At 34.0% G+C, this 15,046-nt stretch overlaps 3 protein-coding genes across 7 annotated transcripts; all 3 read left to right on the forward strand.

Annotated features, from left to right (window-relative positions):
* Positions 1–456: 456 nt before the first annotated feature.
* On the forward strand, positions 457–4,896 carry LOC116767575 (uncharacterized). 3 transcript variants are annotated; one of them, XM_061527311.1, is made up of 9 exons: positions 472–688; positions 1,325–1,373; positions 1,886–2,040; positions 2,357–2,558; positions 2,922–3,039; positions 3,168–3,235; positions 3,369–3,467; positions 3,904–4,017; positions 4,104–4,896. In XM_061527311.1, exons 2-9 carry the CDS (start codon positions 1,371–1,373, stop codon positions 4,632–4,634), a joined length of 1,290 nt encoding a protein of 429 aa, XP_061383295.1. In that variant the 5' UTR covers positions 472–688; positions 1,325–1,370; the 3' UTR covers positions 4,635–4,896. The 3 variants fall into 3 exon arrangements, with proteins under 3 accessions (XP_061383294.1, XP_032513854.2, XP_061383295.1); XM_061527310.1 differs by lacking the exon at positions 1,325–1,373 and having other exon boundaries at positions 457–688; XM_032657963.2 differs by lacking the exons at positions 1,325–1,373; positions 3,369–3,467 and having other exon boundaries at positions 457–688.
* A 287-nt stretch (positions 4,897–5,183) lies between these two features.
* LOC116767403 (YEATS domain-containing protein 4) lies at positions 5,184–6,529 on the forward strand. The gene is made up of 4 exons (XM_032657703.2): positions 5,184–5,388; positions 5,547–5,828; positions 5,911–6,097; positions 6,321–6,529. The coding sequence occupies exons 1-4, from the start codon at positions 5,341–5,343 to the stop codon at positions 6,497–6,499; spliced, it is 696 nt and encodes a 231-aa protein (XP_032513594.2). The 5' UTR covers positions 5,184–5,340; the 3' UTR covers positions 6,500–6,529.
* Positions 6,530–12,429: 5,900 nt separating this feature from the next.
* On the forward strand, positions 12,430–14,846 carry LOC116767700 (solute carrier family 25 member 35-like). Of its 3 annotated transcripts, XR_009753580.1 has the most exons (7): positions 12,443–12,687; positions 12,903–13,150; positions 13,322–13,524; positions 13,601–13,724; positions 13,847–13,989; positions 14,289–14,431; positions 14,652–14,846. XR_009753580.1 is itself a non-coding variant. In XM_032658154.2 (6 exons), exons 2-6 carry the CDS (start codon positions 12,912–12,914, stop codon positions 14,843–14,845), a joined length of 903 nt encoding a protein of 300 aa, XP_032514045.2. In that variant the 5' UTR covers positions 12,430–12,687; positions 12,903–12,911; the 3' UTR covers position 14,846. The 3 variants fall into 3 exon arrangements, 2 of the variants coding, with proteins under 2 accessions (XP_032514045.2, XP_032514044.2); XM_032658154.2 differs by lacking the exon at positions 13,847–13,989 and having other exon boundaries at positions 12,430–12,687; XM_032658153.2 differs by lacking the exon at positions 14,289–14,431.
* The last annotated feature ends 200 nt before the right edge of the window (positions 14,847–15,046 follow it).

Consider the following 15,046-nt stretch of genomic DNA (forward strand, 5'->3'; position numbering starts at 1 on the left):
AATTTTTCTTTTGGCCTCTCATAAAATAAACCAAAGTGTTTCTTATACATAATGTTACCTTAATTAATTAAAAAAATCGTAAACGATTTTAACAAGTTATCTCTTGCAAACCAAAAGTTTTTAAGTGAAATCATGTTACAATTATTGTTTTAATCAACATTAAGCTTTTATGTTTAAGAGGATAGTTTGTTTTTGTAGCAGTAGTAGTAGTTCTTCATCAAGAAACATATTTATCGAATATCAGTTTTATAAAAAACTTACCTATTTAAAAAATAATCCCCGTAGATTTATATCAAGCTGGAAATTTTCGAGCGAAATTATATTGGTCTTAAAACAACTGTATACTATTACGAATGAGTACAAAATACTAATTTAAGCCTTTCAATATAACGTTTTTTTTATTATTTAAAACATACGATGATCCAAATAAAAATACCGCCATCCCTTGTGTGAGAAAATTCAGTTTCACGCGGCCCCGCAAGGGGGAGGCATGTGGGGATGACGTTCCGGAAATAACTCACATTTTCGCGTATAATTCGCAACACGCCGCAGTTGCATAGCTTTTATTTAATATGTGATTTAATAGTAGTTATTCTCCATGACGTGCCCAACTACATTTATCGTGCTCACCATGATTTTCTTCTGTCTCGCTGTATCTATGCTTGGGGTTATACTAACCAAGCCGGCCGTAAGTTTTTAAATGTAATGTTTTCGCATGTTATATATACACTTTTGATTTATAGTGCTTGCTCTTTAACAGTTATTGATCTATTAAAGAACTCCTCATATGATTGTTAATTGTTGTATAATAACAACTACTAGAAGAAATAGAAAGGATTTTAGTATTATTGCCTATAGTTACTGAATTCAAACGAAAAAATTTCGTAATTTATGACAATAGACTAGAAATAAAAAGATTTTTATAATTACTTATATTTTAGAACGATTGCTATTTTTATTTGATTAATAAGTATTTTAATAACATAAAAAACAAAATGGCTAAGCCCATGTAACCTCCTTGAGGTTCTGACAGTAAAATCGATCGGAGGTAACCCATGCGCGCCAGTTTGTTAACAAGAATGTTTCCCGCTAAAGATGTTATTCCTTTACACAATACGATTTCTGTTAAAAACATTTAAAAGCATGGTCCATGGGTTATTAAAATAGTTTTAACAAGTTTTTGTTCATAATCTAAATATATTTACATATATATATTTTGAAGTCATACTATTACTATTATATTTTATTATGAAGTAATACTATTACTTCATAATAAAATGAATTTCATTTATTTAGTCATCTATGTTTTTTTTTCATATTCTAGGTATTCCCTTCTCTTGGTTCCATCTCGGCGTGATCGTTGGGACAAGATGGTATTATTTGTACCTGTTTGTAGTTAGCTCATCGCACTGTAATGTTATAGGTATAGAACGCACTCAATTCCATTTTGTGACATTTTTAATTGTAGTATTTTAAGTACATTCTGCCTTGGATTCTAGCGTTTTATTACGTCTCAAAAATAAATCAAGATCCCTTAAGTTGGACATCTCGTAGCTGGCTTTTAATTAAATCGTAAATGCAACTGCTTTCCTTTTATTGCTGTAACAAACGCTTCTGTACGAGTTCATTATTTACCTTTTCATTAATATTCACAAATACAAGATTTGTTTTATATTCAAAAAATTCTAATTATAATTTAATGATTTTTTATAATTTGTAAATCTTCTCATTCAATGATTTTGTAAACAAAAAAGAACACACTGCGAAATATTTAATAGAAAAATATTTTTCATAAAGAATATCTTTGGCTAGTCAAAAGACAGTGCACATCCTACCCTACATTGATCTAGGCCTAAAAATGTCCTCCGTCGTCTTCTGTCTCTAGTGCGCGGCGGCGACTCCCTGTGGCGGCGGTCGTCTTTGTCCCCCGGATTGGTTCTGTTGTGGTGACGACTGCTGCGCGCCGCCGACCTTCAACACCAGACGCATCGCCAACGACTCGCTCAGGGAAGTGTTCGTCACATCATGGTACTCGCAATGGTGAGTGGGAGATGTCTTTACTGACTCTTGATCGATGTTTTGAAAGTAGAGAAAAGATATAGACCAAAAGAAAACGATGTTATTCGATAGGACTTTTTGTTCTAAAACTTATTGTAATGAACGTAATTTAATATTCCATTAATGATGTTTCCCTGAACCACTTTTCGCTATTTTGATGCTTCAGACTATATTGTTATTAAAATCATACAAATATTTATAGTATTTCTTATGTCACTTAATACATTGTTAACAAATATAATAGAGATAAGGCTTAATAAATAAAATTAATATCTGATATAATACTGCATGGCTCCAGGCAGGTGTTGTTCCTCCTGGTAACACTGGGCGGTATAGCGTTATGCTGCGCGTGGTGTCTGTACCGCAGGCCGTCTTGCGCGTGCTCCTTGTCGTGCTGCACACGCGCACGCTCCGAGCGGGACTCTGCGGGGTCCGTGTGCGCACCGCCACGGTACAGCCGCTGTGGGTCCGTGCATCAGGCCCCGCCGCCGTACGCTGAGGTCTTTTAAAGATTTCTTAAATAATTTCTTCAATTCTATTGATATCTATATTATGAGCTTCCCCGTATTTATCAATGAACTATGAAACACACAGGATGTTTCGATTCTATTTCTGTCATTAGAAATTTCGACAAATGAGGCTGTGTAAGAGATCTACTGTGTCCTAGTTTCTCTATCAGTTTATATGTATGTACGTACTGTTTCATACTAGTTATACCTAGAAAACCTATTGTCTACGTGATGATCCTCATCAGAACATTAACTTGTTTTTCTAAGTCACACCGAACTAAAACAAGTAACCGTTAAAATGTAATATAAAGAATAATATGACGGTAGTGTACATTATGATCCTTTCCTCTCCAGGTGACTTCCAAACCGGATCTGTATCCCTTGGTGATAACGTGTGGTGAGGGCGACGGGAAGGCGGGCGGCAGCTACCTCATGGTGCACTACTTCAGGAACTACGTCATTCGTGCTCCAGGTTCGTTACACCTGGACCTTACTATATATTCAGCTCATAATTTTGATAACATTAAAATTTTAGTTTTGTCGTATTCTTGAGTTAAAAAAATGAATTTTAAACGAACTACCTATAAAATATTCTTCCAGGTTCTTTATCTGCGACGAGCACAGCGGAGTCCTTGAATTCTAGTTTCATATGCAACGCAGCTAACGAGGTACGGTCGACGGCTATGATACATCTACTATTACAGTATACAAAACACTTATAAAAATATATTCACAGATGATTGCAAAAACACAACAGTAAAGATAAATAATAATGTATAAATCTTCGCATGTCCCGCACAGGCTGACACACACACACTATCCGACCCAAAAACACTCACCTCAGAGAACACGACAACACACTATGACAGACCCACACAGGCGCACATAGCACTACCTGAGGTAACCCAATGATACAGCTAACGCTTTGACCGTAGCATCGAAATCTTTACTAAAATAGATCTACATGGAACCTATCGAAAATTAACTGGACTAAATAAGTTATTAATAGTGATATACTTTGACGTTATAAAACGTCGTCTCGTCTGCCAGTGATCGCGCTTGTAAAGGAACCAAAACGTTGGTATCCTGTAGAAATAGAAGATACAAAAACGAGCGGCATGCGAAAAAACCTATTTGATTTATGTTATTAATCACAAGAAAAAGAGTACCAAGTCCCAAGTCCACAAAAAATGATTCATGTCTACCGATGTTTGGTCTATTATTAATAATGTTCATGCTGACACCGACCCGATCTCCGTTACGAACCACCCATTGAACTTGTAAGCCTTAGATTCAATAAGTACATTCACAAAATATAGTAACATGTGCCCTGTAGGCGAACACGATGGTTCCCCCGCCGTATTCGTGCGCCTCCAGCTGTTCGTGTGCCCGCGGTCTGCGAGACCTCGGTTTGACTGACGAAAGACGCCGAGATCACGCCATCACACCGGTCAGGGACATTTATATTACCATATCTGTGTCAACAAAAATTTGTCACACCCCGCTCCTAAATATAATTGAAATTCTATTCAACAGGATCAGAACTATGATCTGGAGTTGGAGCTCATAGACTGTGAGATGTATTGCGATGGAGGCTGCAAGCCGCGGCTGGGTTCATCGCCTCCGCCGCGAAGGTCATCACCCAGCGCTGATGACTCATATTGTGAGCGCGCTGCCTACCTACGACATCTGTTCCTAACCTCTCCTGACACACCCGGCGGCTGCGAATCTCCACCTCAGCCGACAAGCCCCACGCAATCCAGGGAATCCACTCTCCGACGGCAGATCGATGAAAGATGTCAGCGAAGACACGATTTCTTAAGAAGACCTCCCAGGACGAGAAAATCGAGCTTGTATATCCCACTTTCTAAAGTACCCCCTGGCAGCAGGAAGTTTTTGACGAGATCGGCCCCGGTCACTCCCAGCGGAGCGCTAGTGCCAAATCTACTGTCCTTCACGCAGAGAGTTTCGGCTTCGAGACTAAGTTCCAAATCTTCTAGGTTGGAGGAAGAAAACGATCCACTTCTAATAGACGGGGAAGCGGCAGATACAGATCATAAATTTTAGACACAAACATGCTACAAGAATATGAATTATGAGACGAATTTTTGTATACACAATGAACAAGTAACGGCCTATAACTTGCAAAACCCCGGGAAGTAACGCGAAGTGAACATCCATACAGTTGTGATCGTTGCCATCATCGCGATAAATCGTGAAGTAGCTAGTAAATGTTATTCAATTATATTGCGTAGTCGTAAGATAATGAGCTTGATGGACCATTGTTCACATGCTTTCTATTGATTATATTATATGTCATAAAAGCTGTGGTTGATGTTTTATTTAACATATTTTTATAACCCGAAAGCATGATAACGAAGAGGTATACTTAACATACAACTAAATTATGTTACAACAATTTACCTTCACTATGAAAATCAGCATTATAAATAATCTGAAACCCTAAATAGACAATAATTTCAAAATTTTTTCATCATCATAGTGCATTATTGAAACGCGTCTATGTAACTTTAATATTCCTAAAAACTTCTATCCCAAGGCAAAAAAGCATTTGACACATCATTTCGTAATGACTAATGACATACGTCAAACATACCAATATTGTTTGACGTTAGTATTTAAGGTTGGGATGGTGTTTACAAACAAAAATATACATTATTTATTCTTAATTTAAAATAAATATTATTTTTACTTACAAGTCAAGAAAGTTATTGCAACCGTGGATACAAATTATACTAAATCCGATTCAGTCATGAGCTTGCCTACCGACTTCGGTCCAGATTCCGGCGGCAGAGTAAAGGTAAAAATATAATCTTAAATATTATTATGATTATTAAATAAAAGCAATCGGTATACTAGAATCATGATATACGTATTACTATATATTTTAGTCTGAATATAAAAATTTACGATGTTTAAAAGAAAAATAATTTATTGATTTCAATTTAAATTTTACAGGGCCTAGTCATAGTAAAGGCGATAGTCTACGGCAATATAGCAAGATATTTCGGCAAGAAACGAGAGGAGGATGGGCACACCCATCAGTGGACGGTGTATGTGAAACCTTATGCTAACGAGGATATGTCGGCATATATAAAAAAGGTTCATTTTAAACTGCACGAAAGTTACGCAAATCCAAATAGAATAGTGACGAAGCCACCTTACGAACTCACTGAAACTGGCTGGGGTGAATTTGAGATAGTAATAAAGATTTACTTTCATGATTCAAATGAGAGACCTGTAAGTTACTCTCCTGTAATATAAATAACAACTGTCATACATCTATCTGTACACTAATTATATTTTACCATAACTATTACAGGTAACCCTCTATCACATACTGAAGTTATTCCAGTCTCCGGTGTCTGAAACAGCACCAACTGTTGGCAGATCTCTCGTTAGTGAATCATATGAGGAGATTGTTTTCCAGGAGCCAACGCAACTCATGCAGCACCTACTCAACAATATAAAACCGATCACTAATGGACAATGGACACATGATACCGACTGTAAGGATTTCTCAGCTTTGATCATTTATTTTGTAACTTAACAAATAATTTTTCGAAACAAAATAGTAAAGCATCTGGAACAAGATAGGTACAAGATCAAATACTTCTTGTATTGTTGTATTATATATTCATTTTATATCGCCCATTTGAATTATAATTTGAGAAAATAACTTTTAATAACATAATTCTAAGTCATAATATTCAAACATCAAAACATTTTCAGTTGAAGAGAAAAAGGAAAAGACTTTAGAAAAGATAATATCAGCGCAAGGAAAGGTTAGGGGCGAAATATCAGAGCTCAAAGATAAACTACAGCTCGCTAAGGAAACTATATCAAAATTCAAGGAAGAGATTGCAAAACTTCAGAACAATCCTGCCGCTAGCATTTTGTCTGGGGTCTGATACAAAGAATGAAAACTATTTATAAATCAATTAGTAGTTTTATTTTATCATCTTTATTTGAAAGATTCCAGCATGCTTTTGAGTAACTTTTTGTTACAGAATCAGAATTACTTTGTCGAATTTAATTTTGTATGATTTAAATAAGCAATAACAATAAGAGATGAGACAGCCTGATGGGCACAATAAAGTATTTTTAATCTGTCTCGAATCGAAATTATAATGAAGGAGTTTTGTACACAATAGTGTTACTCAGTAGGGGTTTGGTAACTTTTCTTTCTATGAAGACAATCATAAAAAAAATTAAGGAATAAATAAAAGTAAATTTAGAGCAATATTTGGACTGGCTGAATGTTTGTTAAATATTATCATATAGGAGTGGAGTAAGGGGATTTGTGGCTGGATGATTCTAAGTTTTGGATCTTACAATAAAAAATCTAAGTAAAACCTAACGTGCAATCTGGATGAATGTCGTGACAGATTTTTTTTTTATTCTTTTCCCCATCTCGTTTTCGGTATACAAACTTAAAAAATTACCAAGGTGATTCACCGTAAGGATAAGGTATATAATGTACATGTATACTATTGAGCGTCAATGTCGTTGTTTTTTATCGGAGACATCGGACTTTGAATAATGACGTATAATTTTCTATTTGTACATTGATATCTATGAAACCGAGGTCTTCACGGAATGTCGGCGGTGGGTGTCAGAAACGTTAATGAATCTATTACATATCTTGGCGTTATTTTTAAGATTTTTTTTCTGTAATGCTTGACATTACATTGAAAGTTTTTAAATATATTGACTACTAAGGGTTTTCTAGATAATCATATGCCACTTTGAAGATATTGGAAAAATTGCTAAAGTTAAGTGCGCACTTAACATCGTATACCTACTTATAATCTCTACAGAGTTTCAAATTTATCCATGCAGCGGTTTTTTCTTTAATTAGTAGTTGTTAATTATTTTTTTGTTTTGATTAAATGATTATAGTTCAAATCTTGCGGGATACGTATGAAGATTGTGAGTTATTTGTAATTTTTATTTGCATAAATAGGTAGTTTCGAACTCCAAATTCCTTTTTTTATTACTCCGATACGACAATTTTTAAAGACACAGTAAATTGAAAAATCGTTTATAATTTTGATTTCTTTTTTGATCTCTATTTTTACCAGAAGTATTTATTGCATGATTTTGAAAGATTTTGTCTTTTTTCTGAATAATAATTATAAGGATATTTAATTTTGAAATTTTAATTAATTACGAAACTAATAACTTTGCATATCAAATGTCTTCAAAGAAATGTGTGGGTTTTCAATGAGCAAGCTTGGAATCTAAACATTTTAATTTCCTATATAAGTTGTGTTTCAATAAAATTGATTTCCCACAATCACCAATGGCCAATGCCGTATCAAATGACTAGGTAGGTATATGTTCAATTTTCGACATGTAATCCAAACGAACATTGTAATCCAACATAATATATATAATAGTTTTTGTAGTAATATTTTTCCTTAACAAAATTAGGAATCCAAAAATAATTAATTTCAAAATGATTAACTTTGGTAAATTTTTGACTTTTTTTATCATATATATATCTTAATTATTGAATACCGGAAAACTTTTATTCGATAACAATAGCGATAAAAGATATTGGTTTTGGCCATTATAGCCACTGTAATCAGAACGAGCTCTACTTACAGTATAAAACAAATGCATCTGCGTGCAACATGACCATCATGACTGTCTGGTGTCACGCGATGCATTGTCTATACATGACCTACTTTACATTTTTTTAATTTAATAGAATTTTCTGCTATAATTTGCTCCTATTATATAAGTTGTTATACATTTTTATCACATCTCAAAAATCGATTTCAAAACTAATCGTTGAAATTTTCCGAGTCTTTCTAGCAAGATCCACTTCATGGGATCATTTGCAATTGTGTGACTACTGTTTGGTGATTAGGAATCCAACGCAAATGTTATTATGTCGTTTGATAAGTTGAACTTAGTTGATCCAATATAATTTCTTTATTTCAATAAACAAATAAAAAATGGGCTTTCCATGGTCATTTCACTTTCAAGGTTTTCGGAGAACAAAGAATAATTGGGAAGGCATATCAACGAAGTAGTCATTTTACTTTCTCAACTAAATATGTACAGGGACTAATAGCAATCGATGGGTATGATAAATAGTTATGCATTAACCTTAAATGTCAAGGTAATATTAGCAGCTATTAGAAGTAAATTCATTAGTCAATGTTTTTATTTCGATTGCTTTGAATAAAAATATTTTTGGCTTGCTTAAAAACATTTAATTTCTATTAAAATTGACTAAAAAGGATAAAATAAATGACTTGTATCCAACAGTAGGTACGTAATTGGAAAATCTTTAAGAGTAAATAAATATGATTCTTACACTGTGTGAATCAAAGCCGTGTTTATATAATGAGAAAATAAAAAAGAAAAAAATTTAAATGGAGCAACCTCAGTCATTATCTGTTACTTGCCAGCTTTATGCACTACACCCATGCTTTAAATAAAACAATGTCTGTACAAACTTAGTCACACATTTATTAAAATATAATTTTATCACCCCAGACGTTACACGAAAACTTTGAGCAATAGAAATGTTTCTCGTATAAGTAGGTAGGTACTAGATATACTTTCAGAAGATAATATTTAACAAAAATAAATACAACTCTTAAACAAGTTATCACTTACTTTCACAACACATTAACCCCGTAGGAATTATTCGATGTAGGTATTTTTAAATTGCAAACTCTTCTATATACCTCATATTTAAAACCAACTGTTCTCCTTCTTTACTTTCTCCTTATGACGTCCCTTCATTTCTAAACTTTGAAATATTTCTGTCAATTTATTTATTTTTTGGGCCGGACTCTGAGGTAACTTTTGTAATCTGCAAGAATCTTCATCCCTACATAAGGCATAAGTTTCTCTTTCGCGCAGACACAACAATTTTCCCTTTTCCCGCGTCGAAGACAATTTTGCGACTTGCATTGCTGCATTCTTAAATCTACTTCGCGGAGACATTTTTGATGTTTCAGTACTCATAATAATCTGCCTTGTTGTGTCAATCTTCTTTATTCTTGATGCATTTACATATATCGGTTCAATCACATCGTACGTGTTTTCTCTTAGGAGTTGTTGCGGTTTCCTCTGGCAGTCCGCATTTTTCCGTAGTCCATGTATGCTTAACGGTGTAAGAGGTTTCAAAACCTCTTGCAGCTTTAAAGCGCGCTTATCATTGTTCAAGTCAAAAACGATAACTTTAGTTTTCTCCTGATTTTGGCTAGGACTGATAGCCGGTAGGGGGTTGAACGGGGAGAGTGTGGGTTTAGTCGGTATTTTGTTTTCGAGCATCCTTGACTGTGCAGTTTTGTGTTTTCGTGTTTTTGGTTTTCGCGGCGCGTATATCGTGGTGAGAGCGCGCGTTTTGTGTGCGTCGAGGGACACGAGTGGACCGGGCAGCATGGTGGCCGCCCGCCTACAACCTCCGACCTTGGAAGCCGTGGGGCCGGCAATCGAACGGCTCACGCGCGATAGCCTTCGTCTCCGGACACAAGCCCCTGTGACGTCATTGACAGAAGCTATAGCTCGGAACTACTGACTGCACAATACACACAATTAAAGCAATTTATGATAATTTGTTCTAAATTATTCACTATTAATTGTCACTGTCATTTTTTTATTTAAAATTGGTATCGGACAGTACACAACACGTGCTCAGTATATAAAAACTACTTTCGTTTTTATGTTCGATAATTATTATCATCGTAAGTTTAGTTAATTAATTCTAATATTTTTAATAAAATTTAAAAATTCTTTTTCTATATCAATTGTTAAATAGCAATCGTTCATTACGTATATACCTATTTAAAATTCATCTACTTAAGTACATAGCTCTATCCATAGAAAATGTAAGTCTCTTACGGCAGTTCGCTGATGTTACTCTACAAATTTCAAATCACCATATGGTGACCATGAATATAGTCAGTTAACTTACATGGCCATACAAAGAAACATTTCAATTGTCTCTTCTAAGACGGGTCACAGATGATAATCAAAATGATCTTGTAAAATTATTAGGTGATGAAAAAGTTTGTATATCTCGACTTGGTATCAGCTGACTTTTCACAACATAAACATCATTGAAGTAATAATGTTTAATAGCTATCGATCTGCTGACCTTGACGATGAAACATTTTATTAATTCGAGTTGTTTGTCATTCCCAATGTGATCGATAGTAGGCATATGAACTCTAGTCAATCAAAGGCTATAAGTTCATAAATCATATCTATAAAAAGTAACGCGTGTTGAATAAATTTATTTTATTACTTAATTTTAATTGAAGATTTAATTCGAAATTTTTTCTTCTTTAATTTTTCTATTTGAAATAACTAAAATCATCTAAATAATTATAATAATAAAGCAATAATAATAAATTAAAAATTTTAAGTTATATGTTTTTAATAAACAATTTGTGAGTTTATTTCATACTGGTGATTCAGTGGCAATTGCAAGGAAAAACAATAACCTTCTTACGCTAGCAGTCAAGGGTCAAATGGTTTGATATACCAAAGGTCAACATTAATGATTCAGCTACTGAGTACTTTTCAAGTTTTTGTTAAAAAAAGTAAATGCACAGATTATACCTAGAAGGTAGTGATAAATTGTAGTAAGGCCAAATTGATTTTAAATTATTAAAAATGCAGGAGTTTAGGTGAAGTGGACAAGACAGGCAATCGTCTTGCAAGGTAAATAAAATTACACTTGACCGAACAAGTTCAGTATTATATTTCTTGAAATTCACACATTATTATATAAGGTTTATAAAACATTTATTTTGGAGGGCAATAACAACACTTATTTATTTATAAATTATTGCTTATTAATATTCCTTTCACGTTCAAGGATAGGAGCGACATCGAGAGTCTTGTGAATCCTCTAAAAGTCTCTTAAATAACATGAAAATTTAATAAGATCTAAGCCTTTCGCGAATTTTATTCATTTAAATGAAACTAATATATTTCGGATATACTACGCGAATTTTATAATTTTAACATTAGATATGAATGACATCTCGTCTGCCCGCGCTCACGGTTGCTGAAAAGTAACCGAAACGTCGGGATTATGTAGTTTTAAAATTATAAAATTCGCGTAGTATATCCGAAATATATTAGTTTCATTTAAACATGAAAATTTGTAAAGTAATCATACTGTCACACTTTTTTTTGGAAATGAGAAAAAAATTCATGTAACTTCGAAAAAACTTTTTTTATTGTAAACTTTTTTTATTTTGACCACATACCAACTTCCACAAAAATTATATTTTTTGAAAAATGTATATTTTATTATGTTTTAATTTAAACCAATCCGCTGAAAATTTAAGGAAACCTTTTTTAGGAAGAGGAAAATTAAGAAAAAAGTATCTTAAAAGACAGTTATATTATCTCAATACATTACAATGAACGTTTTTTTTTTATAAAGCAGTGACATTGTAAGGAGGTTGATAATAATCATTCACTGTTCCAGTTGACTTCCTAACGTATTTGCCAAATATCATATTTAGGTTACGTCAGATTTGGATGACTTTATGCAAAACTTAAACGGAAACGATGTCATTTTCTTTAGATTACAATTTTTTTACCAAATCTACGTTCAATCAATGTAATAGAGAGAATAAATATCCGCCAAAAAATTACGTAAAACTATGTTGAATTGGAACGACATTATGTTATCAAAATAATTAAAATTTTTAATTATATATATATCAACACCTAACATTGTCAATTTACAATAATTTACCGATAATATTATAACGTTATCAATTTATTTTCTAACTAGATTTTGAATATACAAATATTAAAATATAAGAATAATAAAGTATGTATTTGCTTATCACCTGTTGTATATTTAATTCTCGACCGAAATCAATGCCCTTCGGTAACGTTAGATAGACCGCGCGCGTTAATGATCGCGGACGTATTGTGCGTAGTTACGTAACTCGTTTGACGTTTTAACACATTATCGGGCTATCAGCTAAACTAACAAGTTGTTAGAATATTAACAGAGTAAATAATGATATGTTCATGTACTCCATAGATATGTAATAGTGAAACGAGATGAATATCATGGGATCATAAGAAATCTTATTGGGTGGTGAGTGCGTTTTGTATTTAGTTTGATAAAAAAATTATGCGATTATTAATATTTATCATTATATAATAAATGTATCGTGTATGTACACATGTTTCTTTGTACTTTTATTTAATATTTATTTCCTTGTACGAATATACGGTTTCAGTTCTTGAGTTTGGAAAATTATGACTTAATTTTCTGACAGAATTGATTTCTTAGTTCATAATGTATTTCAGTAAATCAAAATGGACTTTGTAATCGGTGGCTTAGCCGGTGCAGGCGCTACCATATTTACGAATCCCATGGACGTGGTAAAAACCCGGCTACAGTTACAAGGGGAGCTGCGCGCACGCACCGAGCACACCACAAGATATAGGGGAATTTTTCATGGGGTGTACGTCATAGCTAAGACAGACGGAGCATTAGCACTCCAGAAAGGTTTAGTACCAGCTATGGTTCTCGGTTTCTGTATGAATTCGGTGAGGTAAAGTCAGTTTTGATGTACTTTTAAATATCTGTTTTTGAATGATTTCTGTTTTCTTTTAACAAGAACGGTTTTAAGTTTTATATATTCAAGATATGAGTGTTTTTCTTTTTGTTTTAATTTACTTACGTTAGTTATTTATGATTTTTGCAAACATAATAAATGTTACAGGTTGGGAATGTATCACGTGGCTGACGTTCAGGGTTGGACACGAACGACAGATGGTGATATCAGCATTCACAAGACCATGTTTTGGTCAAGCGCGAGCGGCGTTATGAGTGGACTAGCCGCCAACCCTGCATCTGTCGTGAAGACAAGAATGCAGGCGGCAGCTCATCCGAGTATCGCTGTCGGAAGACAATATGTTTATAATGGTAATACCCATAAAAAAGTATGTTGTATCATTAATGTAAAAAATAAACAAGGCCTTTCCTTCTTTTTATTTTTCAGGTATGATAGACGGTTGCGTTAAAATTTACAAAATGGAGGGAATTAAAGGTTTCTTTGCGGGAGTGAACGCGACATGCACTAGATTGGCAGTTGGCAGTGCAGCCCAACTCACAACATTTTCAACGTTAGTGATTGAATATCAAATAATTTAATCTCTAAAATAATGCACTTGGAACATAATTTTCAAAGTTGACATATTTCGGGATTAAAAGCACGTGTGGTTTACACGAAAATTTATTCCCGCAGTGCAAAAGAAACTTTGCTGTATTATGGCATATGCGAGAAAACACCTTTGGGACTTGCATTTGCGGCAAGCTGTTTAAGCGGCCTTATGGTAGCTCTAGCGATCTGCCCACTTGATGTCGTAGCTGTACGACTATACAATCAGGGTAATTTAAAAGAATCTTGCACAGCTTAAGCCCATCGCTTGCGTACGTGTTGTCAATCGCAGTTCATGAACCACCAAAAAACCCGTAATGTTATTCATTAATATTGTGAATTAAATTCAAACAGACCCTAATTTTGATAATGCATGATGACAGGACATTAGACGTACGTCATTATAATAGCGACTACGGTGGATTTAACAACACTAATACCGAAATTCACAGTCCAAATAATTACGCGGTAACAATATAAAATATGACTTATAATGTAACATGTTGTATTAAATCTAAATCCATTCCAGAATTAAACAAAACCTGATCGCTCAAGGTTACATGGAGAATTCTCCAGCAGGCCTCGCGTTCACCTCCAGCATAGCTTGTGGGATCGTATGTGTTTTGTTGGAAACGCCGCTGGATGTAGTCAATACGCGGCTTTATAATCAGGGTAAATGTTACTACCCTGAATGAGCTCGACAATTTTAGGGTTAACTTTTGTGTGCACCTTTGGCTGTCTTCTAATCCTCATAGTTTAGGTTCTCTTCGCACTATCTGCTTTGTGTGTTTAACTTTCACTTGCTACATTGAAGTAACCAATAAAATCTGTTTTTCTTTTAATTATTTTGCATTGTTTGTTAGACGATTAAAAGATAAATTAATATTTCCAGGGCCTGCGAAACAAGGAAAACTCCTCTACAACGGAGTTCTTGACTGTCTTAGAAAAATTTATATGACTGAAGGACTTCACGGCCTCTATAAAGGCATAGGACCACTCTACCTCAGAATAGCACCTCATACTACCCTATCTCTCGTAATATGGGACATGCTGAATATAATAGTCACGAATAAAAGGAAATCATAAATACTGCCCTTTTTATTTAATTTTTTCCATCAAAATCTTTACTAAAGTTACATTCATTAAAAAAACTTTTTACATAACAGACATTTCCGTAGTATTTTTTTGTGATTCTTGATATCGTATTAAAGGTGGCGTAAACCCTATTTCCCAGTCCACATCAGAAGAAGTACAACTAGAACTGACTTCATCGTCTTCACATGAACA

The sequence above is a fragment of the Danaus plexippus genome (assembly GCF_018135715.1).
Source record: "Danaus plexippus chromosome 9 unlocalized genomic scaffold, MEX_DaPlex mxdp_24, whole genome shotgun sequence".
NCBI lineage: Eukaryota > Metazoa > Arthropoda > Insecta > Lepidoptera > Nymphalidae > Danaus > Danaus plexippus.